The following is a 27027-nucleotide window of genomic DNA, read 5'->3' as shown; positions in this document are numbered from 1 at the left end:
GTAACTAGCTATAGGATGAGAGGAAATGACCTGAAGTTGCACCAGGTGAGGTTTATTAGAAAAAAGAAAAATATTGAAAGAGTATTCAGGCATTGAAAAAGTCTGCACAAGGAGGTGGTGGACTCACCATCCCTGGAAGTTTTCAAAAAGCATGTATACATGTCACTGCAGGACCTGGTTCAATAGCCATAGTAATGCTAGGCTGAAAGTTGGACTCAGTGATCTTAGAGGTCTTTTCCAACCAAAATGGTTCTATGATTCTATGAGCTCATTGTGTACAATATTCATGTATGTATATTGATACTAAATAATGGCATAAACAGTTTGCCTAACAAAGTCACACCTGAACTTTGAATATCTTGTTTCCACTAACCAATAGATAGCACGTCAATTTCAAAAACAAGGCAAAAAAGTAGATTGTCTCTGAAAGCAATTTGTCTCAAAAAGTGTTTACATAAGAGTGGTTACATGTTTTACCTAGGTCTAAACCTAGGACAACCAAAAATTTTCCTGAATCTATTAATGCCCATTAGATACTATAACCATGCTTGTTTCATGGCTGCACATATAAGTAAATAGCAATAAATCAAGGATATAGTAGTCATAGGACTAGGGGGAAAGGAACAAAACTAGAAAGGGGTAAATTCAGATTGGATGGTAGGAAGAAGTTCTTCCCCATGAGGGTGGTGAGACACTGGAACAGGTTGCCCAGGGCAGTGGTAGAAGCCTCATCCCTGGCAGGTTTTAAGGCCAGGCTGGATGTGGCTGTGAGCAACCTGATCTAGTGCGAAGTGTCCCTGCCCATGGCAGGGGGGGTTGGAACTAGATCCTTGAGGTCCCTTCCAGCCCTAACAATTCTGTGATTCTGTGAAATACAGTCCTTAAAAAAATGCTATAAAAACCCCACCCCACTTTTAATTACTTTGCAACAAAGATTAGATGTTGTTGACTTTGCATTCAAACCTACTATGAGAAACATAGAATTTTAATTTCATATTTTTAAAATAAACTTTTCAATTATCTTCACACATTAAAAACATGGGGAAAACTCACCAAATAATGAAATAAAACAAAAAAAAAAAAAAAGCATGACCACTCAGGCAAATAAACCTTACAGCCTTAGAGAATATTTCTGAGAGCTACAATTAATTTTTTTTTCAATTCATGCTTGTGATACATGTTATTACATCTGCTTAGGCAGCAATTAAAGTCTAATTATTCTGTCATTGCAATTATGCAGAGAAATTAGAAATTTTAACCTGTTTGGCCAATTGTGGGTTTCTGTCAATTTTAGGTACAAGTCTGTTTTTAATGGGTTTGTTGTCTTGGTGTTTTTTAATTTGTTGTTCTGTTATTTTCTTTGGAAAACTATCTCACCAACCTGTAAATAACTCCCACATCCTTTTTCTTCTCTCTGACTTTTAGTTACATTGGTGGTGCTAGCCACTACATATGAATAGAATAGAATAGAATAGAATAGAATAGAATAGAATAGAATAGAATAGAATAGAATAGAATAGACCAGGTTGGAAGAGACCTTCAAGATCATTGTGTCCAACTCATCAACCAATCCAACCCACCTAAACAACTAAACCATGGCAAAGTATGCATGCAAGTAGATACAAGCCGTCTTTGCTGTTGTAAAAGACTCCTCAGCACACAGAACATAAGAAACAAGCAGTTATCCAGAAGAATTAATTTTCTTGCTATCCACTGAGGCAATGTGTTTAATTGCTGTGAAGTCTTGGATTTGAAGCAAAACCTATTATAGTCTCACCTGCTCATCATTATTTTTACCCCCAGGTTTGAAATCAGATGGATTTTGGAAAAGACACAGTGCTTTATATGGTTAGTTGTTATTTGAAGAAAACATAAATGAAATGAAATGCAGAATTACCCTTCTGTCAAATAATAAATTGCAGCTACAGTGCATCAGTTATCTAGTTCATCAGTCTCCAAATCTTTATCTGGTACTGTAGTGAATTTCCAAAAATGTAAGTACAATGGAAGGAAACAAACCATAGTTGTTGGTAATTTCAAATCATTAACTCAATAGCTATTTAAAAAGTTGTATGGGATTTTCTTCTACTTCTACATTCACTTCTGAAGCCCCTATTACAAGAAAAATCTGTATGTGCTAGAACATGTCCAAAGAAGGGTCATGAGGATGATTTGAGGTCTGGAGCACCTCCCCTGTGAGGAGAGATGAGGGAGTTGGGGCTGTTCAGTCTGGAGAAGACAAGGCTCCAAGGAGACCTTATTGTGGCCTTCCAGTATCTGAAGGGGGCTACAAGGAAGCTGGGGAGGGACTTTTTAGGGTGTCAGATAATTATAGGACTTGGGGGAGTGGAACAAAACTAGAAATGGGTAGATTCAGATTGGATGTTAGAAGGAAGTTCTTCCCCATGAGGGTGGTGAGACACTGGCACAGGTTGCCCAGCGAGGTGGTGGAAGCCTCATCCCTGGAGGTATTTAAAGCCAGGCTGGATGTGGCTCTGATCAACCTGATCTAGTGTGAGGTGTCCCTGCCCATGGCAGGGAGGTTGGAACTAGATGATCTTTGAGGTCCCTTCCAACCCTAACAATTCTGTAATTCTGTGTTGGTCTTCTCTTTCTCAGACCACTCTGACAGATGGCACTGCAGATAGATTCTCCGCTCCTATACAGAGCAGGTAGATGTGATGCAGCAGAAGAAAGCTATTTGCTAGTATAAGAGAAACAATGGCGTCAGGTTCAATGAGAGTATTGGTAGATAGGCTTGCACAGGTGGAGCTTGAGTGGTTTAACAAGATAGCTCTGTTACTTCAGTGTGCACAAATGAAGGCATTAGCATGCCACATATGATGACTGAAACTAAGGAGACATTAAAGAGATTTAGGCATGTTTATCTGTGTGGATGGCAACCTGAGCTAAGCAATAGAAACAGTAAAATTAAGGTAGGACTACAAGAAAGTTTTCCCCCATGTTTTCCAGTGAGTTTCTTTCACACCTTCATCTGGAACTAGGTATTGATCTCAAGACAATATTTTCATCACAAAACCTAAAAGTATCCATGGACCTTAAAAAAATGTGTGTGCACACATAATTTATGCAATTGATCCTTCAAATCAAAATGCTTTGTTTAGATTCTGAAGGGAAAATTTTGCTAAAAATTGGAAGACTTAAAGGTCTCATTTAACTTTAAACCCAAGAATCTAACATAGAAGAGTCATCTTTGATGCAAAAATGCAAAAAGTAACCTGCAAGCCCATAATTCGGGACATGACAATTAGAAAATCCCTAAATATTTCTGCCAGAAAGGAAGGAGTTTTAGCAATGTATCTGAGGCAGCACTGCTACAAATGTTGAGAATGTAGTGAGTAGTGATTCATTTTTCCATGGGGAGGCAGCATGCCCATAGCTTCTCTAACGTCTTTTCACTCTGTGTGCTCAATGGAGCTTTGTGTCCCAAGTTTTGCCAGCACCAGCATAAGTAAGCTTTCTATCTCCTTCTGACTCAGATTTGTACTCTGTCTAAAGGAGAACATTTCTTTCACATATTGGGAATCAATACAGAGAATGCCATTGCTCTTTTTTTTGTTTGTTTTGTCCTTAGTTCATGCTTTAAGAATTCATTCCACATCCTCTGAAAATCATGAAAAATCACAGAAAATCTAGTATATGAACAAACTATATGACAGCTATTCTGGAAGGAAGGACCTGAACATGCTGGAGTGTGTCCAGAGAAGGGCAACAAGGAAGATAAGAGGGCTGGAGCACCCTTCCTATGAGGACAGACTGAGGGAGTTGGGGCTGTTCAGTCTGGAGAAGAGAATATGCCAAGGAGACCTAAGTATGGCCTTCCAGTATCTGAAAGGGGTCTACAAGTTGTGAAGGGACATTTTAGGGTGTCAGGTAATGACAGGACTAAGGGGAATGGAACAAAAAGTAGGAATGGGTAGATTCAGATTGGATGTTAGGAAGAAGTTTTTCACCATGAGGGTGGTGAGACATTGGAACAGGTTGCCCAGGGCGGTGGTAGAAGGCCATCCCTGGAGTCCTTTCCAACCCTAACAATTCTATGATTCTATCTACAGTCAAACACAGGAGCCCATGGAAAGTAGCCAGATGGAAGTAATTGAGGCTTCCCATTGTGCTTCCTTACTGTAGTTCTCTGATGTCAGCCCATTATTTCTCTAAAGGTGCATTCCTGACAACAGAGTGATTAATGGAACAGAAGTGAGTTGCTAAATATTTAGCATTTGTTTCTTACATCCTCTTGACAGAGATCTGGAAGAGCCATGCAGACTACAAAACTCTTTGAAATGTTGCATTTATGGAGTAATTTTCTAAACACTTTTAGCAATTAAAAATGGGGGGGGGGGGGGGGGGGATCACAATAGGTTCATTGATTGTAAAAATGCCATATTAATTTTATGAACAAGTTATCATATTTTTAATATTATTAATAACAATCAGGAAGACAGAGTGCTACCAGTACACATAATAAGCCCAATGTGGAGTCACCGTCCCTGGAAGTGTTCAAGAGGAGATTGGATGTGGGACTTGGTGCCATGGTCTAGTAGTCATGAGGTCTTGGGTGACAGGTTGGACTTGATGATCTTTGAGGTCTTTTCCAACCTTGTTGATTCTATGATTCTGTGATTCTATGATTCAATGCTATCTCCTACAGCTTTTAATGGACAAAAATTTCCCATATATCTAACCCAGCAGGCATAAGACAAAACGACTACTTACATATGATTTTCTAGTATCTTTTTCTTTGCTCCTCTTTTAAAAAGTATGTATTTTTGGTTTAGAAGTATGGTTTTCATCGGGCATGTCCATTAACACTCTGTTCTATTTAACCATTTAAACAAAAGCAGCAGCAATGTTTTTCATTCTGACACATCTGCCACTGTGTCTCAAAGGTCTATTCAGGGCACTTTTTAGCAGCAGCTTTCAAGATTATTACAGGGAGACTGAAGAAACTCCTCCCAACTACTGACACCACTAATGTTAAAGAGACAGCGAGAATTTGGTCAGTCATTAGCAGATCTTTCTGTCCTATCCTCTTTTTTATCACTGAGGATAGCCCTGAATGTGTACAAAGTTGAAGTGGCAAGGAAGGGAAAGTGACTTGTCACAGTATCACAGTATCACAGTATCACCAAGGTTGGAAGAGACGTCGGGGATCATCGAGTCCAACCTGTAACCTTGTTTGCGTTGGTCACCACATCTCCTGACCCTGGACTATCTTGGTAGGTGAGAGTGCTTTATTTTCTTTAACCTAAGCCTGAGCCTTTCTGTGAGCACTGCAAAACAAATGCTGATGGCTTACAGTCAGATTCCATGTAAAATGTTTCAGTTATTGTCTGTTGAGTTACTGAGTTGGATTCACACAAGCTACTCCCAGGGAAAAGAAAAGAAATTATATATTTCTCAGCTGTTCCAGTCAGCTGAACCAAGTCATTTACGAAGAATTAGCTCCTGGAAATTCCAGGACTCAGATTATCCAAGCTTTGTTTAAGTAAGGATCAACATGACAAATTTCCATTTATTAAAGAGCTGTTTCTGTGTGTCAGTGTGTGGATGCATATAAAGAGTAGAGCTGGATACTGAAATATTGGGAACAGACCCTATGCCACTTCAAAATTACCTCTGTCCTCTTGTCATGAGTTGAGTTAAATCTGCTGATGGATATTAAATACCATGCTGCTGTTAAGTCAGCCTCAAAATAAAAGAACTGGCTGGAGCAAATGAGGTTCTGAGCAACCTGATCTACTGTGAGGTGTACCTGCCCATAGCAGCGGGGTTGGAACAAGAGGATTCTTGAGGTCCCTTCCAGCCCTAACAATTCTATGATTCTATGATTCTGTGATCATGGGGCTTGAAGCTCAGATTGCAACAGGAGAGGCTGCCTGTTCTGGTTGCTGTTTCTGGTTTTGGGGCATTGCTCTTTTTCCACTGTGCTGGCTGCTGCATGCTTGGTGGGGTTGGGGGAAGGGGGAACTGTTTTATTGCTGGTTTCCGTTGATGCTTTTGCTAAGGTAATTGCATAGTGTATGATCTCATTAAATTCCTTAACTCAACACAGGATTATTTTTGTGTTACTTTCCCTCTCATCTGTATGTGGGGTGGGGGGCATGCTTGTTAGAGCAGGACACCTCTAAAGGCATGCCAGGACACATCTACAGGCATTCCTGGCCTGCATGGATCTGATGATTGCACAGATTTTACTAGTAGAATAATGTGTGAGTTACACAGATAATGCAGCACAGACTGTCACAGGCCAATACCAAAATGCCAATTCCCACATCCAGAGCAGTCCAGAGAGATACACAGTCACTAGAAGGCAAGTACACTCTTGTTAAAGTTAGTGCAGACTTATGCAGGATCCTACGTCATCCTCCATGGTGATTTTAGTTATAAGCAGCCATTCCAACAAATATTATGTGACAGTAATAAGCTTAAAATTGAAAATGAATAGTTAAGTTAAAAGGATATGGAAATGTTAGAACTTCAAAGGCCAAATGAATAGTGTTCTATAAATCATTCCCAAAAGGCAGAGCACTTGCTGACCAACTTTTCCTTATTTTTTTTCCCTTTTTAAATGCTCTCTCTTTTTCCTCCCTTTATTTCTTGGTTGTTGTTTGTTTGTTTGTTTGCTTGTTTATTTGGTTTTGTGTGATTTTTATTTCCCCCCCTTTCTTTAGTTGTTGTTTGTTTTGTTTTGCTGTTGTGGTGAATTTTTGTCTAGGTGTTTTGTCTTTTTTTGTTTGGTTTTGGTTTGGGGGCATTTTTTGTGGGTGGCTATTTAGGTTTTTTTGGTTGGTTTGTTTGGGGTTTGTTTGTTTGGGTTTTTTTCAGTTATTTTGAGTTTTGTTTTTTCTCCACCCAAAAAATAAAGGAATCATCCTTTCGGATGCATGCACATTTTTTGATACTTACTCAAATCTGATTTTATGCATAAGTAATCAACAGAAGCACAATTTGATAATTAGAACCTAGAGTGGCATAAAATAATTAGAAAATTAATACACTTCCTGCAATAGAATTTATTCACATTTCTTTCAGTTTTCATTTTGCAAACAGAATTGGTAGATTCTTAATAATCTTAGAATCATAGAATCATAGAACTTTTAGGGTTAGAACGGACCTCAAGAATCAACTAGTTTCAACCCCCCTGCCATGGGCAGGGACACCTCACACTAGATCAGCTTGCTCAGAGCCACATCCAGCCTGGCCTTAAACACCTCCAGGGATGAGGCTTCTACCACCTCCCTGGACAACCTGTTCCATCCTCATGGGGAAGAACTTCCTTCTAACATTCAATCTCAATCTACCCATATGTAGTTTTGTGGCCTTCCAGTATCTCTTCTCAGTGGAGGCTCTGTGTATTTCCTGCATTCTCACATCCAGAAGCCAGAATTTCTAGTTTTGAATAGCCTTGATTTTTCCTTCTGCTGGAGGCTTTCTCTTTGTGTCCATTGTACCTAGTCTCCCAAGCTACTTCTTTAATCCTACACCAATTACCATACCCATATTTTCTGCTTTCTCAGAACCAGCTGTTTGGTTAGAGTTCTTTGAAGGAAACCTTCAACCTGAGGTTGAAAATTGAACAGAACACAAGACATAACACACTGGAAGATTTCATTTCAATTCTAAATATCACATCTATCACTAAAAATCAATGTCCGATCACAGAGATAAAGAATACAAGAAACACTCTGGGGAAAAATATGCCATGAATATGGAACACAGCAGAAGACACTGGGAGCATGTAAAAAGGTTTTTCATGTTTCATTAAGGATTTCTACACAATTATTTCCATAACTGCATAAAATGCTAATGAGGAAGTGTGTGTGTGTGAGATGTCTCACAACCTTTTGCATGCATAGCTCATTAAGTCACAGGAACTATGTTGCTGATACAAAATGGTCTAACAAAAAATAAGGCAGGTGCTCTGAATTCAGTAGTATGCATTTTAGCATTGAGCTGGTTGAAGAAGTAAGGCAGTGTGAGTGATAGGAACTTAGACTCTGTATTGTTGAAACATCAATAGGCTTCTGCCTGCAAATAATGATCATATGGGTTCAGTGAGGAGAGTTCTAATAAATACTGCACATCTGCATGCAAAGTATTTTCCCTATATTTCCCATTAAAGATGGCAGTGTGGATGGTGGTTGCACTCAAACCCTAGGCCTGATTCATAGAATCATAAAGGTTGGAAAAGACCTCAAAGATCATCAACTCCAACCTGTGCAAAGCTGCTGAAATAGAAAATAAAAGCTATGCTAAACAGTGTATTTCTGGATCGCAGTGCAAGGATTCCTTCTGCGATTACATCCTGACCTGACAAAGTTTTCAGCATTCAGAAATGTCAAATGAACACTACGGAGATTCACTGATGGCTTCCATCTATGACAGAGTCCTATGGGATCCCTAGCACCTGTAATCTTCTGTTAAGAAAGGTGTTGCATGGAGTCTGTAGCATTTTTTTTTATTTTTCCAGTTAAATTTTTAGAAATTTTTGTACTGTATGGAATACATTTTAGAAGAAGAAGAATGAAGAAGACAGGAAGAAGTCCTTTACAGGATTGAGAACTTTATAGGGTTCAGAGAGGTCAGCATACTGGAGAAGGAGAGACTGAAGAGCAATAAATGTAATCTAAACCTCTTTCACAGATTCACAGACTTATAGAATACCAGGATAGAAGGGACCTTAAGAATCACCTAGCCTAACCTTTCAGGGTGAAAATATGGTTTAAATGAGATGGTCCAGCACCCTGTCAAGCTGAGCCTTTCCAAGGAAAGAGAACAACAATTATTGTCATTGTGATAACAGCTACCACGTTGGTAGTTGGACATTGCTCCAGACAGACCACACATAGTAGAAGAGAAGTCTTTCTTACAGAAGTGTGCAGTTTTTCTTCACAACAAGACAAGCATATAGAAAAATGTGGACGTTGTGTATTAAACAAATTTTAATGATTTCACTTACAGTTTGCTCTGCTTGGCCACCATCAGTAAACATATTTCAGCAACAAGTGGTCTGAAAGAGGATGTTACCTGCCTTAGCTATTTCTACTACGTATGAAATTCTGAGTGCTACAGGATTTTTTGATGATCCTCCCATGAGTTCAGGTAAGGATGTGGGAAAATCAAGAGGTTCCTGAGATAATGACTTCCTCTTGTTCAGTGACTTATCTGACACTTTTATGGAGGATCCTGGGGAGGAGAAAATCTCTTCTACTCTCAGGCTATTTGGGTGAAACTTCAGCAGTAGAAGAAGCCCTTTTCATTACAGGAAGTATCATTTATGAAGCTATTGCTGTTCCAAAAATCTTTCACGTGAATCTTCTTTGCTTTGTTGCTACAACTGTCTGTCCCATCTCTGCTAGCAGTAGAGCCAAAGACTAATTGGAAACTGAATACTTGTCTTTTAAATATCCTTCTGACAAGGGGAGAGCAGTCTGTCACTAGCAGACATTCTAGCTTTGCAAAAGGAGGAGTGTTTGAATCCCAAAGAATCCTCTGCAGTTACACCAGAATAACTCTCAGGAAGTAGTAACAGTAAAATAAGGAAGAGTTCAGAGTAGAAAATCATCATTATGCATCACAAGAGAAAAATATGCTAAGGGTGGGTAGGCACTGTCTAAATAGTGAAAGCCAACTACTGTCAAAAAGAAATGTAATAGAACTGGAACTGCAGGAAACATTGACGGCTTTGGCTTTTATATGAAGGATACACATGGCAGCATTTCTCCATGTCAAAGTCTCTATCTCTAGCATGCAGGGAAGATTATTAAAGAGAAAAGTGTGCAACCCTCTAGAGAGGGAAGCCTGGCAAGGAGAAAAGGAATATTTTACATGTAGGTAGAATAAAATGTTGAGTGTGCTTTAAAAGTCTTTCTAAAGAAACTATTACAGTTTTTCAAACACGGAACTGGTTTAATTATCCTCAGGCTTCCAAATCATTTACATCCACAGAGAAGCAAAATACTGAATACCTATTTTTCTTAGGTAACTGTAAAAGTCTTTAAATTACAAATAGCTCTGAAGATGATTGGCTAAAGAGTATCAGGAAAAGTGTGGGAATGGAAAAGCTCTTAGAAATCCTTTCAAAGCCATAATTATGTTAGACTTCTACCTCACTAATATTTTTAACTTACTACTACAAGTAGCACGGTTTTTAAAAGTAAAGTTTTAAGAGAGACAAACGTAATTTAAACATTCTTAATAATATTCTCTATTTTAATAAAAATTCATGCAAATATTATGCTGGAGACACTTCCACCACCACCCCCCCCCCCCCTAGTATTAGTCATTATTAGAAAAAAAACCTAGCACCAAATGCAACACAAATTAATTCCTTTAGCTACACATTAGAGATTTTCCCTCAAGCCACCTACTTGCAGTTTATTTCTGTCATCATGTCATGTTTTTAAAGAGACACCCTTTACCAGACTTGATCTTTAGATATTATTTACTAATTCATTTTCTTTCTTTCTTTTCCTCCTCAAATCTTTGCCTAGAGCGAAATAAATATACTTGGGATCAATCTTTTAAATAGGTGGAACTCAGTAGCACAGATGCATAAGGAAGAATAAAATCTATTTTAAAAAATTAAATTGCTTTTATTGTCTTTCCCCAGTATAAATTCCCATACAAACCCCCAAATTGAAGAGTAATTTATTCATTTATTTTTCCTTCTTTATTAGAAGACAGTTAATAGATAAACCCCAACCTTTCCTTATCTCTTAAAACACTTTTGTGGCTCACTACCATATGAAAACTTGTGCAAGACAGGGTGTTTAATCTGTGTGTAAAATAACATGCCTTTGTTTGGTTTTACTTATTATTATTCCACACAGCCTGTAAAACTTAGTTACTTCAATATCATTCTGCTTGTACCTATAACCTATAGACCCAACATGTGGGTGTCATAATCTAAAGTTTTCCCTCTAAACCCTTGCATTTAAAGGTAGATGGCTGGCTTTAAAACAGTGTATACTTCTATGCCCTTAATAAAATTGATTTAAAAGTAATTTTTTTGTTTTATGATAGAATTTACTAGGGAGTAAAACTGATCATACTTACATATCATGTTGACTTTTCATTATTTAGACTGTAGAGATTTACATTTCCTCTAGTTTGAACTGCAAAATTATAACAAAAAAAATCAGTTTTACTTTTGTTCAGATTTTGTCACTTTTGTCTACTGACCTATCTGAGAATATTTCAGTGCTGCAAAGTATGAGCTGTAAAAACAGCTGGTAAAAATGTTTAGATTATTCTATTTGATTGCTGTTTTTCCTAATGAATCTGAAAATCATAGAATGGCCTAGGCTGGAAGAGATCTTAGAGATCATCTAATCCAAACTCCCTGCCATGGGCAGGAATGCCTCTCAACCAGGCCAGGTTGCTCAAGGCCCCATCCAACCTGGCCTTGAACATCTCCAGGGAAGGGGCACCCACAAACTTTCTGGGCAATCCCTTCCAGAGTCTTGCCACCCCTGTAGTAAAGACTCTGGAAGGGATTGTCCAGAGAGGTTGTGGAAATTAAAAGTTTAGTTCAAATACAATATCATGTTCTATTCTCACAAACAAATTAAATGTATATACAGATATTTACCTGTATGATGTTTAATGCATTTAGGGGCAGGTAAATTACAAATGTTTAATATATGGACATATACTCTTCAAATATGATATATAAGGTATCATGCTATATGCAATGGTTATGAATATATATATATATATATATATAAGTAGCCTCCTTATTGAAAGTGTTTATAAGATAGACTTAATGGTATGCTGCTGCTTTAAGAAGAGCTAGGAAAAAACTTAGACTTCCTGTACATGGCTTTTATGTATGATAAATTGCTTTACTGTTAGAAGATTACAAAAAGGAATAAAAGAAAAAAAAATGCATATTTTGAGATTTCAAAGTAAAATGCTCTGGTGTAGAGAGCAGTGTGTCAGCACTTAGTGCTCTCCAACAGAAGTTTAAATCATCCAGATAGTCATTTCAGCTAATTTCTCGTCATTTATTGTGAAGGAGCTGTTATATTCTGAATTAACAAAATAGATTTTAGATAGATAAAACAGTAAGGATTCGGTATTGTTCTTCAACTCATAAATGTGTTACCACAGTTTAAGGAACTGCATATCATCTATCATTTACTGCCACAGTAAATGATAATGCATACTCTTATCCATTTGAAAGGCAAAGAAAAGCCTACTGTCTGAAACACCATCAGTGCTTTGCCCTGCCTTTGCAATGCACTGAACACATATTTCAGGGAAAGCTGCTAGGGCACAATTACTGAGTCTCACCTGACGTACAACAGCTCAGTCACTCTTGAGACTCCAAACAGGTGACTTGGAAATAACCAGCAATTACACATGCACCACAGTTTTTCATCTTCAGTCATTCCTAACTAGTGAAGTCCCCCTTTCCATCTATGGATTGCTTGCAGGCTGCTACTGGCAGTCCAACACTTTTCTTTGTGTATGTGGGTTGAGGAGTTGTAGAAGTAGCACCTAAGATAACAGGCACTTGTACTGAAGTGGAATCAGCTCCACTCCAAAATCTCTTTCATGTATCCCTTTCTTACATCTAGCTGCGATCAAGACTATCAAGGAATGAAAGTTTTCCTACAGTGCATTGCATTGGTTCATAGTCTCTCACAGCTTTGTCTTTCTACTCTCATCTCCATCTGTCTGAAAGCTCTACTGTCCTCAGACTACTCCCTGGAAAGCTCAAGCATACTGACTACAGACCTAGAAACAGGCTGCTTTAAATTCTCTTATTTCCAAGAAGAGCTAGATTAATTTCAGCCCCAAAGCATGGACTGCCATTGGGAGGGTAATGCAACCACCCCAGTTAATATGACCTTTATATAAAACATGCTTAGGTCGAGCAGAACCTCTTTCCCCTATGGCAGTTCAGAGTTGCCTCCAGTGAAATATCTGTCCAGAGGGAGGACTACCAGACACCCACATAGATCCCCTCATCTATTAGGCTAATTCTGAATAAAGCACACTGAATATAGGACACAAAAACTCATTAAATACATTTAATGCATTGGGATATTATGATAGCTCAGAGGAGTTGGTCCACACCCAAACCTGTTAAGCCACACCTGCCGAAACATAGAATCATAGAATTGTTAGGGTTGGAAGGAACCTCAAGGATCATATAGTTCCAAACCCCCTGCCATGGGCAGGGACATCTTGCACTACATCACATTGCTCAGAGTCCCATCCAGCCTGGCCTTAAAAACCTCCAGGGATGAGGCTTCTAGCACCTCCCTGGGCAACCTGTTCCAGTCTCTCACCACCCTTAGGGTGAAGAATTTCTTCCTGACATCCAATCTGAATCTACCCATTTCTATTTTTTCTTTCCATTCCCCCTAGTCCTATCATTACCTGACACCCTAAAAAGTCCCTCCCAGCTTCCTTGTAGGCCCCCTTCAGATACTGGAAGGCCACAATAAGGTCTTCTCAGAGCCTTCTTTTCAGACTGAATAGCCCTAGCTCTCTGTTTGTCAGGAGATAGAGGCAGGGATACTTCGGAGTAGTAGATAGATTTATCAGTAACACCATCTTGCCAGAATAAGGATAGCACTTCTAAATGACAAGCAAAGTTCAAAGACGGAGATGCTAAAGCCCTGAGAAAGAGTGTTTTCTGTTAATACAGTCTTGTGTTTTGCTCTGCTTCAGGCTGGAACTCTAATTACATAAAAGGCTTATGCAAAATGGAGTTGAGAAAAAGGATGAGTGTAGACACTCACTGTAGAGAATGCGGGGGTGAGGTTCAGTGTTTTGGCAAGTATGATGAAGACCACAGCAGCTCATTATTCATATCAGGAAATTCTGGTTTACAGTATAAAGAAGAAAAGCAAAAAAAACTCAAAAGAAAAGTGATTTGCCTTTAAAATAAATAATTTGGAACCATTTTCACTGATGATTACCTCTAACATAGTCAGACCAAAGTAAAAATAAGACATCCCCCTATCCTAAGGTTAGTCACATGATACCTTTTCATTGTATTGTACAGCTAAAGTAGAGTGAATAACCTTACTTGTGCAGGTGGCATTAAAGTCAGTATATTTTTTTCAGTAACAAAGCAATATTTCAAAGACAGGAACAATCTTGAGATTGCTTTTTTTCATCCCACTAAGAGAGGCAACTAAAAAAAGTCTGAAAAATAAATTGAAAAATAAATCCTCTGACATGATAGTATTAAAAGTTTGAAAAATTACCATGAAAATATCACCTGCTAAAATTCATAGAATCATAGAATGCTAGGGATTGGAAAGGACTTCCAGACATCACTGAGTCTGACTCCCCTGCAAAGCAGGACCACACAGGGCAAGTCTCACAGAAATGTATCCAGGCAGCTTAAGAGAAGGAGACTCCACAACCTCTCTGGGCAGCATGTTCCAGAGCTCTGTCACCCTCACAATATTTTTTTTTTTCTCATGCTGAGGTGGAACTTCCTGTAATTGCATTTACATCCATTGCAATTTGATGAGCTGCATGAATATAACTAAAATCAACCCTTATATTTGTTGTTCTCAATATCACTAATTTGTCATGTATGATTCTGCTGAGAAACAAGCACTATCAACCAGCATGCTTTTTGCTCATATAAATGAATACAAAGGAGATGAAGCAAAACCAAGAGATAAATGAAATTAACTGACTACCTGATTAAAGAGCTGATATGATTAATATAGCTTTTTCTTTCATCACATAAAAATATATTCCTTGCTCTCATGTTTCTGTAACTGGATACCAGACAGACTATTAAGTACCAGTGTGATCCATGTATAGCTTTAAATAACATCAAAACAATAACAGCATCATCTCCTGTGTTTGGTTGTGGCAAGTCATTACCACATCTCATTTTATGGAGCCAGATGTCTAAAGAGTCTAGAATCCTATATAGCGAATGGAATAAGTTGTCAGCATGCCAAATGCTAAATTACAATGAGTTAAGTTTGTTTTCCTCATGTTTGCCTCTCCATTGTCCCAGGAAGCTCTACAAGATCTCAAGCTCTGTGATTATAGCAGCTGTTAATCAGACAAGGTCACAGGTTCTGATTTCAAGAGTGTTGGGATGCAAGTTGGGGGTCACTGTGACAGGTTTATGGGTCTTTTGATGGAGTGAACCCTCAAAGACAACTGTCCAGAGAAGGGCCAAAAGGATGATCAGAGGGCTTGAGCACCTCCCCTATGACAACAGACTGAGAGAGTTTGGGCTATTCAGTCTGGAGAAGAGAAGGCTCTGAGAAAACCTTATTGGGGCCTTCCAGTATCTGAAGGGGGCCTAGAAGAAAGTTGGTGAAGGACTTTTTAGGGTGTCAGGTAGTGATAGGACTAGGGGGAACAGAATAAAAATAGAAATGGATAGACTCAGATTGGATGTTAGGAAGAAGTTCTTCACTGTGAGGGTGGTGAGACACTGGAACAGGTTGCTCAGGGAGGAGGTAGAAGCTTCATCTCTGGCGGTTTTTAAGGCCAGGCTGGATGTGGCTGTGAGCAAGCTGATCTAGTGTGAGGTGTCCCTGCCCATGGTAGGGGGTTTGGAACTATATGATCCTTGAGGTCCTTCCTACCCTAACAATTCTGTGATTCTCTGACACAGCAGTTTAGTGCCAAAAGAGCACTCAGTTTACTGTGTGAGCAGGGCTGACTCACATAGCTAACCATGAGACCAGTGCTGACACCAGTCAAATGAGCTATAACCATGGCAACTGAATGAGCAACTGTGACCATATGTGGGAATGGAAAAAGTATAAAACCTCAAAGATAACAGGGAAGTTTGAAGCTTCCCCACTGATCAAGGCCTTCAGAATTGACGAGACATCATCTGGATCTGCAGAGGTAACTATCTCTGATTTTGCTCTCTCTTGCTTATTTTTTGCCTCCTTTTCTGTATTTCTAACTTTCCCCCCTGCACATGTAAACAAAATAAAATTAAAATGTTTTTCCAAACCAACTACATAATTCCTTTTTGGTTTCATTTAAGGGAACCATATCATCCACAAAAGCAAACTGAGAGACAGACAAAAGCCACTTTCATGGGAAGATACAGGTAGCTGCAGATCAGTTTCACCCTGAAGTGGTATCATTTATGCCACACATTAACCCTATGGGGAAACTACTCTGACCACTATTGACACAGAGTCGTGTTTCATAATTAATTTAAGCCAAAACATCTTTATGCCACTTTTCTCCCTGGCTTTGCACTCCCATTCTCACCATATCTTGGTGCCAGAATTTGTTGCACTTGTGCCATCATCACTATAGCAAGCCATCTAGCTTAAATTAGTTTTCCTTCCTTTTGCGCAACTTTTCAGCCATCTCATGAATGCTGTGAGCACGATTGCTGAAGCTGGCTGAAAGGAGAGAGTGACAGGGGACAGGTGTCAGAGTGGCACAGATTTACACCACACGAAAGCGGTCATGAACCATCACACCACTAAGGGCTAACCTAGCTGCCAGGTGAAGTTGTGTGCCTTTGAGAGGCCTCACTGACTAAGTCAAGAATTTATTTGAACCAGAGCTCTCAAGCTGGAAAAAGTGAACTCTTCATAATAAATATGTAACAGGAAAAGAAAAGCATTGAAAGCAACAGAAGGTAGCCATCTAAATGTTTTTTTGTACATCTAACTCTAAATATATTTTTATGTTTTTGATAACTTCATCTTTCATGGTGACTGTGTCAGAAGAATTTTGCACAGACAACAATCAAAATAAGGGGTTTACATGTCCAGACATTGCTGGAAACTAGTAATAGCAATATTTGCCTCCTCCCCAGACTACTCCCTCCTGTGGAAGTTGGAGCTTGTACAATTTCTTCTGTCTTGACTCAGACTGCCCTGGAAATCAAACTTCATTTTCTACATATACAATTCTCCTTACCTCAAGGGGAGATGTGGTAGGTTGAAATTACCCCCCCCCCCCAACATTAAATTTGCCAGACTGGCTCAGCAAATGAAAGCTCTATTTACAATAGTTATGGGTGTTTACAACTAATGAACAGCACAAGAACTCCCCTGGTCAAAGACCAAGGGAAGATACTAGCTTCTCCTTTTCTGCCCCCCCTGTCCCTCTCCACAAAAGAAGGGAGAAACCAAAACAATGCAGCCAAGGTGAAGCAGAAGCAAGTTAGTATTTCTCCAGGGCAAAGAAGCGTGAAGAGAAGAGAAAATTGTTTTGGTACAACCAACTTATGGTAGATATCTCTCCAATGGGATTGTTTAGATTTACCTTCATTTTCCTTTTTACACCCAATAGGGATTTATTTACCTTTTACCACTTTTCTGCTCAAGATCTGTGAACAATTTTAAAAGCATAGTCTAAAACTATCGAAGGAGATTAATATAAGGAACTCTCAAAACAAAATCACTTTGAAAAAGGATGCAAATTTTCATTAAAAACTAAGCCAGCAGGCAGGTAATTAGACAGGTACCAATGCCTTTAGAAAGGTGTTTCAAATATACTAAGTTATTCTTTATATGTGTCTCTCCAGTAAATACTACCATGGTATTTTAGTCCTCTCTTTAATTTGTGACTTAAACTAGGCTGAACTGCTACTATTGGCAACACATTAGCATATGCATCTACTATAGGAAGTAAATTGTTTTAAACAATACCCTGGGCAAAACTCAAAATTGTTCATTCCTTAATAATAATTCCAAATAATTCCAGTCTTGGACTTTGCCCTTATAAAAGTAACATTTGCTTGTTTGTTTTTACAAGCAATAATAATCTCTCTGATTTGATTACTCACATGATAGAGAAATTCACATTTATCTGGCTTTTTTAAATGCCTGACCTTTACAAAGCATTAAGAAACTAAAAATGTCAGCTTGGCTACTGCATCCAATATCTATTTTGACATTGATTGTCACTTGACAAAGAAAAATAAAGTTTGAAAGTTGGCTACTTTATTTGTAAGAAATTTTTCTTCATAAGGGAACTGAATCTTTATAATAAAAGTTGAAAATATCTTTCAAAAGGAAACCCTCTAATACTGACTTAAGTAGGATGGATGCTCTGCTTAAAAGAAATTAGTGAGAGATTGAACACACACATGAATCCCCACAAACCTCTCTACTAATATGTAAACTATAACAAATCTATAGGTATCATTAGTATCAATCCCTAAAAGTGTTTCAAAATCAGCACCAAAGAATGGCAGCACAGCCTGACAGGGTGCTAACCACACTTCCCAGTTTTGTATCATCAGGAAATTTGCTGAGGGTATACTCTTTCCCTTTGTCTAGGTCGTTGATGAATATGTTGAACAAGACTGGACCCAGCACTGACCCCTGGGGAGCACCACTAGCTAAGGGTCTCCAAATGAACACTACACCATTGATCATGACCCTCAGAGCTCTGTTGTTCATCCAGTTCTTGATCCATTTCATCATTCACTCTCTTAAGTCACACTTCCTGAGCTTTCCCATGAGGATGGTTTGGGACACAATGTCAAAAGCCTTACTAAAGTCAATGAAGACAACATCTACTGCTCTCCCTGCATACATCACTACCAAAGTATTACATGAAGATTTACAATACAATGAATACAATGAAGATTTACAATATAATAAACCACATCTGGGATCATTGTCAATAGTCAATTATATTATGTTGCATATGGACAAATGTTAGTTGATTATGTCTAGGGATATTCTGTCCTGTGTGTTCATCCCTAACGTGCTATGTAAACAGAAAAGAGCAGCATCTCAATATGCAAAACCTGAACTTGGAGTGTTATTCATCTGTTAATAAATATAAAAAGGTTCCTGTTCAATTGATTGTTTCAAAATAGTCATACTACTATGATGTTCTAAACTGTAAGGGTATCACAAACATTTAGGACATTCACTCCCTTCGTGTTCTTCCAAATAACTTTCCATTGTCTGTTTACACGAGAAACTATCCATGCCCTGACAATTGCTGCTATTAAGAGGGCATTCAGATTTAGATGGATTTTTCTGAATGCAACATTCTGTACAGCACTAAATCTTAATCTACAAGTCCACAGTATGTCTAGGACAAAATAATGTTCAATGTACCTCCTTGTAAAACCACTCCTCATTTGGACTTCAGTAATACTGGAAGGCATTTATTCTAGAAGTGGAAAGAAGAATGCTTCCTAGGAGGAAAAAGACTCTCTACTAGTGTTTGCCATTCCACCAACACACTGAAGGCCATCCTTACTGAGATCAGTTTTACATATGAAGATCATTTGCACTCACAAGAAATCTATATCTAGATGTATAATATTCTGGAGGAGTTCATTATTCATATTTAAAAGTTAGTGATAGGACACAGCATTAAATGTTTATTTTGCCATTTAAAATTTAATACATTTGTACAGTGCCATTAAGTGATGTTTTATTGTTTTGTATGTAAGACAACACTTGTGTATCTTTCAACATTAGAGGTGATGAAGTGCCTATGTATAATTTAGAAACACAAAGGATAGCTTGAAGTAAAACTTCTGGCAAAAAAGATCACAGGCAAAGTGATTCCTGATGTTTCAAATGTACAAATTTCAAATTTGCTTGTGGGCAGCAATTTTGCCACAGGAAATGTGCCCTTGTGGCCAAGAGAGCCAACGGTATTCTGTGGTGCATCAAGAAAAGTGTGTCCAGCAGGTCTAGGGAGGTTCTTCTGCCCCTCTACTCTGCCCTGGTAAGACCACACTTGGAATGCTGTGTCCAGTTTTGGGCTCCCCAGTTCAAGAGAGATAGGGACCTGCTGGAGAGAGTCCAACAGAGACCCATGAGGATGATTAGGGGACTTGAGCACCTCCCCTATGAAGAGAGACTAAGAGACCTAAGCTTATTTAGTCTTGAGAAGAGAAGGCTGAAAGGACATCTCATCAATGTCTATAAATATCTGAGGGGTGGGTATGAAGTGAAGGGGCCAAGCTCTTTTTGATGGTGTGCAATAATAAAACAAGGAACAATGGATGCAAACTTGAATGTAGAAGGTTTCACCTCAACATGAGGAGAAACTTCTTCACAGTGAGGGTGACAGAGCACTAGAACAGGCTGCCCAAAGAGTCTCCTTCTCTGGACATATTCAAAACCCACCTGGAAGCATTCTTGTGTGTACTACCCAAAGTCATCCTGCTTTTGGCAGGTGGGTAGACCTCATGATCTCTGGAGGTCTCTTCCAGCCTCTAATGTACTGTGATACTGTGACACTCAACCACAGTCTTTTTAGGACTATAATTTCACAGGGTGGAAATGATATGCAGTATGTGCCTATATCTAAATTACATTTCTTAGCATATGACATTCTGTATTTATTATGATCTTGCTGATAATATGTTATATTCTGCTGTCTCCTACAGAGAATTCTAGAAGTTTTGCCATATCTGATTTCATTCTGCTAATAAGAGACACGTGAGGTTTTACAATTTAAGGACGTCTCACATGGGAAACCAAACTTATGGGTGACTAGCCAGCTGATAAGAAAAATCTTCTGAGGTTCCAGAGTCTCCTCTCATATTATAAAAATAAACTGGATGTTTACCTTGTTAACAGGAAATGTGAAAAAATGCACAATCTGAAAGAGAAAGTTTTCATATATCTAACCTGTACATAAAGAAAGAAATGTACATACCGAATACAGAATACCAAATTAACCAGGTTGGAAAAGACTGTTGAGATCATCAAGTCCAACCTACCACCCAACACCATCTAATCAACTAAACCATGGCACTAAGTGTCTCATCTAGTCTAATTTTAAACACTTCCTGTGATGGTGGCTCCACTACCTCCCTCTCTCTACATAGCTGCAGAGAGACTGAACAGACCTTTTTCATGGCATTAAATCCTATTTAACACAGAAAGACTCCCAGATAAGTATGGGATATAATATCTTTTAAAGCAGACATTTCAGAGTGGATTATAATCTAACAGGAATAAAGAAGTCTGATTATTTCATAATTAAATCAGATAAGTCTCCCAGACACCTAACCATAGAATGTATCAAAGAACCAGTATCCCATTGAATCACAAGGCTTGGGGGGGGAGACCAAATTGCTTTAAGGAATATTGGTGTAATCAAACAGATAAACTTTAAATCCCTGTATTGTAATGAAAACAAAAAAATCTGTTTCTGTTAGAGTAAATATAGCATTAATGCCAAGTGTGCAGAGATAAAATTTACCTATTTTAGATATTCTTTCCCTTCCATCCTGAAAGGAGGCACAGATTGCTCCTTATTTCATATTATTTTAATTTATACAGCTACTGATTAAGCTAGGTAAGGAGGGGTTTTATCATTAACAAGGCAAATTTGTGGGGAAGATTTTTTATGCCAACACAGTGCTATAAATGGTAACATTCTCCTCTCCCTGAAGGTTTACCTCTGGAAATTCTTCGTATTCTTCCTTTAAAAATAATACATTAAAAGTAATTTTAGTGACACCTTTTTTTCTTGAATAGATGTGAGGAAGTGGGAGACAGAAGCAAGCCCCTACTCACTAGGAAATGCCCTAGCAAAAAAACAGTCAAAATGTTCACTGCACATTTGGTGACAAGAGCAAATTTTTGCTTCAGATGAAATTCAGTATTTTGTGTCCTCTAACATCAACCATATAAAAATATATAAATCAACAACAATTGTTTTATTTTTTTAGGTGAATTCTGGTATTCAGATCTGTTAGAGGGTAGGAGAGCTCTGCAGAGGGACCTTGACAGGCAGAACAGATGGGCAGAATCCAAGGGCATGAGTTTTAACACTTCTAAGTGCTGGGTTCTACACATTGGCCACAGCAACCCCATGCAGTCATACAGGTTGGGTTCAGAGTGGCTGGAGAGCAGCCAGGCAGAAAGGGACCTGGGAGCACTGGTTGATAATAGGCTGCACATGAGCCAGCAGTGTGCCCAGGTGGCCAAGAAGGCAAATGCCATCCTGGCCAGTATCAGGAATAGTGTGGCCAGCAGGAGCAGGAAAGCCATTCTGTCCTGTACTCAGCACTGGTTAAGCCACACCTGGAGTACTGTGTCCAGCTTTGGGCTCCTCAATTTAAGAACAATATTGAGACACTTGAATGTGTCCAGAGAAGGGCAACAAAGCTGGTGAGGGGTTTGGAGCACAAGCCCTGTGAGGAAAGGCTGAAGGAGCTGGAGTTGTTTAGCCTGGAGAAGAGGAGGCTCAGGGGAGACCTTCTTGCTCTCTACAACTATCTGAAGGGAGGTTGTAGCCAGGTGGGGGTTGTTCTCTTCTCCCAGGCAACCTGTGACAGAACAAGATGACACAGTCTCAAGCTGTGCCAGGGGAGGTTTAGGCTGGATGTTAGGAAGAAAGAGTGATTGGCTATTGGAATGTGCTGCCCAGGGAGGTGGTGGAGTCACCATCACTGGAAGAGTTTAAGAGACTGGATGAGGCACTTAGTGACATGCTTTGGTTGGTTAGATGGTGTTCGGGGATAGGTTGGACTTGATGATCTCGAAGGTCTTTTCCAACCTGGTTAATTCCATATTCTGTATTTCAAATTACAGCCTTGTGGAGATGCAGGGAACACATTGACAAATTGGAAGCACATAGGCTAACTAGCTTGTGAGGTGTTTCAAGTAATTGTTTTTGTGTTTTGCAGTGTTTAAAATGAGATCTATTACTACCTGTTGTGGAGACACATCTGTCTTCTTTAGCAACATGAAGATGGACAAACTGGGTACTGAAATTAGATTTTCTCTAAACAAATTAAAATCATTCTTCCTAACTCCTTGAAGAGGACAGATATGTGGCAGTGCTGGTGGAAAAAAAATGATGTTAACTGAATGACAGATAGAACTGAAAAGATACAAAATTCACCAATACAGAAACCCCAAATATATTTTATATAAATGTACAAATCATGGATAGGATATATTTATATCACAGGTACAACATCTACATGAATCTAGAATTAAGCAGTATAGTTGTTTTGATTTTTAGGGTTTTTCATATTTATGGAACAATGTTAGTTACTTCTTTTCTGAACTGGTCTGAACAGAAAGGTTTGGGGGGTTGTTGTTGTTGTTATTATTATTATTTATTATTATTATTATTATTATTATTATTATTATTATTATTATTATTATTATTAATTACAAGGATCATTTAATGTTATCAGGTATCTTTTTTATTTGATTTTTGTTAGTGTGTTGAAGGCAAGAGGAAGAATATTGTGGGATGCAATTCCTTGGGTTGTTAACATTGTTCTTCCTTGACTGCCTTGCCTCCTATTCATTGCCCGCTTTTTAGTCTTGCCAGGGCTGCTGCCAGCCCCCAGAGTGGCTTGGAGTTGGGTGGGAAACACTCCTCAGCTCTTTATAGATGCAAGCCTCTTGCAGGCTGTGTAATTTTGAAGACTGTATTTAATCTATTTTATCTGGAGTCAGTGTTTCCAGTGAAGCAGGTTTCATTGAGGTCACCACAGCCACTTAAGAACCCTTTTAACTAGAGAAAAACTTACAAAGAAAACAGTCTTTTTACCCTTGCAACAGTATTAAGTTATTGATTGCAAAATGGGAATTGAAGTCAGAAACAAAAAGCATTAAATGCAGAACAGGGTAGGTTGAGAACTAATCATTTCCTCATGTAGGCTTTCTCTGCTTCATGCTTTAGCTATCTCATGCTGTCTTTCAAGAAAAGCCTTTGACAAATTAATTTTTCCTTCAGTTTCTATCCTGTGCCTGTATCTTGTGCTGTTCTGCTATTCAGTGTAATAAAAACTTATTTCAGAGTAAGTCTTAAGAAGATTCCTACGACTCTAAGGTTGCTTATTGCAGCACAGCCATGCTTAACACTGTTAGAAACATCCCACGACTGACTGAGGATAACTTGAACTTAATGAGACCCTGCAGTTTGACAGGATTGAGGTACGCAGATTGTCTGGATGTTTTTTCCTTCTGTCTTAGCAAGTCAAATTGCAATTTAGCTTGTGCTATAACATCCTATCATCCCTTAGAGAAACTTATATTCAGTCACCTTTTGGTCTGATACTCTTTTCCAGAAGCCATGCAACAATAATACAAGCCTGTGGACCTACGACATTAATTTTATTTGCGGGTGCACCCCTCAATATATCTCAGCAATAAATGTCAGATATCTGTCACTCAGCAGTGCTTCAGTCAAATAAGATCCCCCTGGAGCATTCCCACCTTGATACAGACACTGCATGGAGATACCCAGTTAAAGAACTGAACTGCATTAGCCTTTCCAGCAACAAACACAGTGGGATTAGTGAGGCCTTCCTCAAAATTGTGCCCATCACCATTCCCCAGAGGCTTGTCAGTAAGAGATTTTGTGGTCAACCATCACTATTGACAAGTGCACCCACAGAACCACACGCATCCCTGTAAATTACATATGCATCCCCCAGGGCATACATTCCCTGACACTTACAGTCTGCTTCATTTTCAACTCAAGGTGGAGGAGGACTGCAAGGTGAGAAGCATAGAAAAAGTCAAGGGAGAGCCAGGATTGCCCCAGCTGCCCACCACATTGGCTGGTGACCTGCTAACAGAAGGGAGTGGACTACCTCAAGCTTCTCCTTTCTTGCCCTCCCAATTCTTTACCACTGGTTCTACTTCTCATTTCACTGACACAGTTGGTCCCATATTTGGAAGAATCCCAAACATATTACAGTGGATTTTCACATTTTCTGTCAATGTCTAGAGTAGCCTGCAATGTCTGGTCACCCTAAGCCTTAGGTGGGCAGGTGCTGGCTAAGGTTTGACTAAGTGACTGTCAGCATTGTTCCAACATTAAAAAAATTTGCATTTTTTTGCAGGGTATGAACTGGTCCTCTGAAACAAAGGCTATCTCCTCAGTAAGAGTAAAACATAGATATTTCAGATGTTATCCAGCAGGACCAAGACATTAAATCTAATTTTTGTGTTAGGAATGATCACATTTCGTGATTTGCTCCAGTTCTCCCAGGCTTTAAACCAGCAAGTGAATATATTCTTGAAGCTTCCTGATATAATGCTAAGTATTGTAGTTTCACATGCATTTACAGTCAGACTTTCCATCTGTGTCTGAAAGTGACACTTTCAAATGAACTTTCATTTTCATCAATAGTTACTCAGTTTTCTGAAAATTATATTTTCCAAATTTAGCTCTTCTCTAATTATTTAATGTTTCTTCAAACTATAAGAAATCAAAGATATGATTAATTCTGAAAGTCTTAGATAAAAAGCCTCTAGCTAGCCTTTAATAATTACACTCCTACTGAAGTAGTGTTACCCATAAAGTATATTTAGCATGACAACATCAAAGCCCCAGAAGGTTCTGCCTTTTGTTTTTTTTTCATAGAAAATGTTCAGTAAACAACATTACTTAGGAAAAAAATATGTGGAGTTGTTTTGCTTTCCATTTCTTAGCTTGTGCTCAAATGAAAAGGTAAAATCGCCTCCATTTGTCATACAGGAAGTTTTCTGATCTGGTATATCACAAATAATACCTTCAGAACAGAAAAGTAGCTCTAAGAAGGAACTGTGTTGCATCTCCCCTGTTCTATATATCTGTTTCTGAAAATATATCAGCATTTCAGAATATTACCTGATTTGAATGAATAATTTTAAATAATATATTATGAAAGTAAAAATATGAATTATTCTCCAGCCACTGTTAGCCATAAACTGTCAAGAACCATACAGTATTCTACCAGTGACTATCAGAATTAATCTGCAAGCCTTCTGCTTTTCCTGGTATTGTGCTGCAGAATGCACTGAATTTGTTTGCTTGCTTGCCACTAGATTTGTTTCCATTTGTTTCTGCAGCTAATATGCTGGTACTGGTCTGTCACTAAAACACAATTCCAGTACAATCTGCTGAGGATTGTTTATTTCTTACAAGTTGCCCCCTAGATCATTGTACAAAAGTGGTGGATTAATACATCCTGCAAAATGTACTAACCCATAGACTTAGCTTTGTAGCCTTAATTACCTGTATGACAGTAGAAAACCAAACTGACAAGACATAATAACCATCCATTAGGCTAGAAAAAGTGCAACAAAATGGTTTCTTCACCCATCAGTTTCTCTCCACTCATCTTTGCATCTACATTTGTACATTGAGAATAATCTGATGCACTCCTGTTAATATCTCACTGTTTGCTGGATGGTTTTAGACCAGCACAACATTTTTAATTACAGAACATCTTTGCAATTCTGCAAGAGATACCCAAGCAAAGAAGTTTTGCAAGAAGAATTTAAATTGCAAAATCCTACTGAATGCCACATTAAATATATATAAATATACACAAAAGGGGAAGTTCAGAAATAAACACTTAAAACTATAGACTTTCAGCAATGGTAAAACCATTATCACTAATATTGAAGTACTTAGGATTCATTAATTTGAGTGAGCAACAACATCCTAGATGGTAAACAATACATTTCTCTATGGAATCAAAGTAAATTTAATACCTTTTCAATGCAATTATTTAAGCCAACACATGATACATTAACATTATACACCATACATAAACACATGAAATACCTTTACACAATTTTAACAGAAATTATATGTTCATTACTTACCTAACTGGGTCTCCTGAACTGTTAGCTTACTCTCCAAGGGGTGTAAAAGCTTTGGTGGTTTATCTGTTAGTGGTGCTAGAAAAGAAAGAAATTCACATATATAGTTTTCTGATTATTATTGGGTAGAGTAAGACTTGATTTTACACCTATCATTTCTGGAAGGCTTTGATTTTTCTTTTGCTTCAGTAGCGTTTGTGCTTTCACTATCTGTAAATGTTTTTGCTTAGAGAGGAAATGTTGCACTGAAATTTAGAATCTTTCACATGGCAAGGTATGGAAGTCAATTCTTTTTTTAAAAAAGAAGCAATCTCTTTAAATGTTCACAAAAAAAAAAAACCCACCATGCACTGACATACTACAGGGTTTCATTTGCATATTATCCAGCATGCCATAACTTGTTACAATATTTAATTATTTACCAAATATAGTCATTAATGAAGAAAAAATATAAACTAGGCTAGCATAAAAT

At 38.4% G+C, this 27027-nt stretch overlaps 1 protein-coding gene across 1 annotated transcript in view; it reads right to left on the bottom strand.

The window, feature by feature from the left end:
• IL1RAPL1 (interleukin 1 receptor accessory protein like 1) overlaps positions 1–26633 on the bottom strand; it is a gene marked incomplete at its 5' end in the record, with an annotated part of 192372 nt that extends 165739 nt beyond the window's left edge. The window contains one exon of the mRNA XM_068155302.1: positions 26559–26633. Within this exon, the coding sequence (XP_068011403.1) occupies positions 26559–26633 (75 nt within the window). The remainder of the gene's footprint in view (positions 1–26558) is intronic.
• Between the last annotated feature and the right edge of the window lie 394 nt (positions 26634–27027).

This window comes from Melanerpes formicivorus, unplaced genomic scaffold, assembly GCF_026170545.1.
Source record: "Melanerpes formicivorus ecotype bairdi unplaced genomic scaffold, bMelFor1.0.p_v2 SCAF_30, whole genome shotgun sequence".
NCBI lineage: Eukaryota > Metazoa > Chordata > Aves > Piciformes > Picidae > Melanerpes > Melanerpes formicivorus.
Note: the sequence above shows the minus strand (reverse complement) of the source record. Positions and strands in the feature narration are given on the sequence as shown.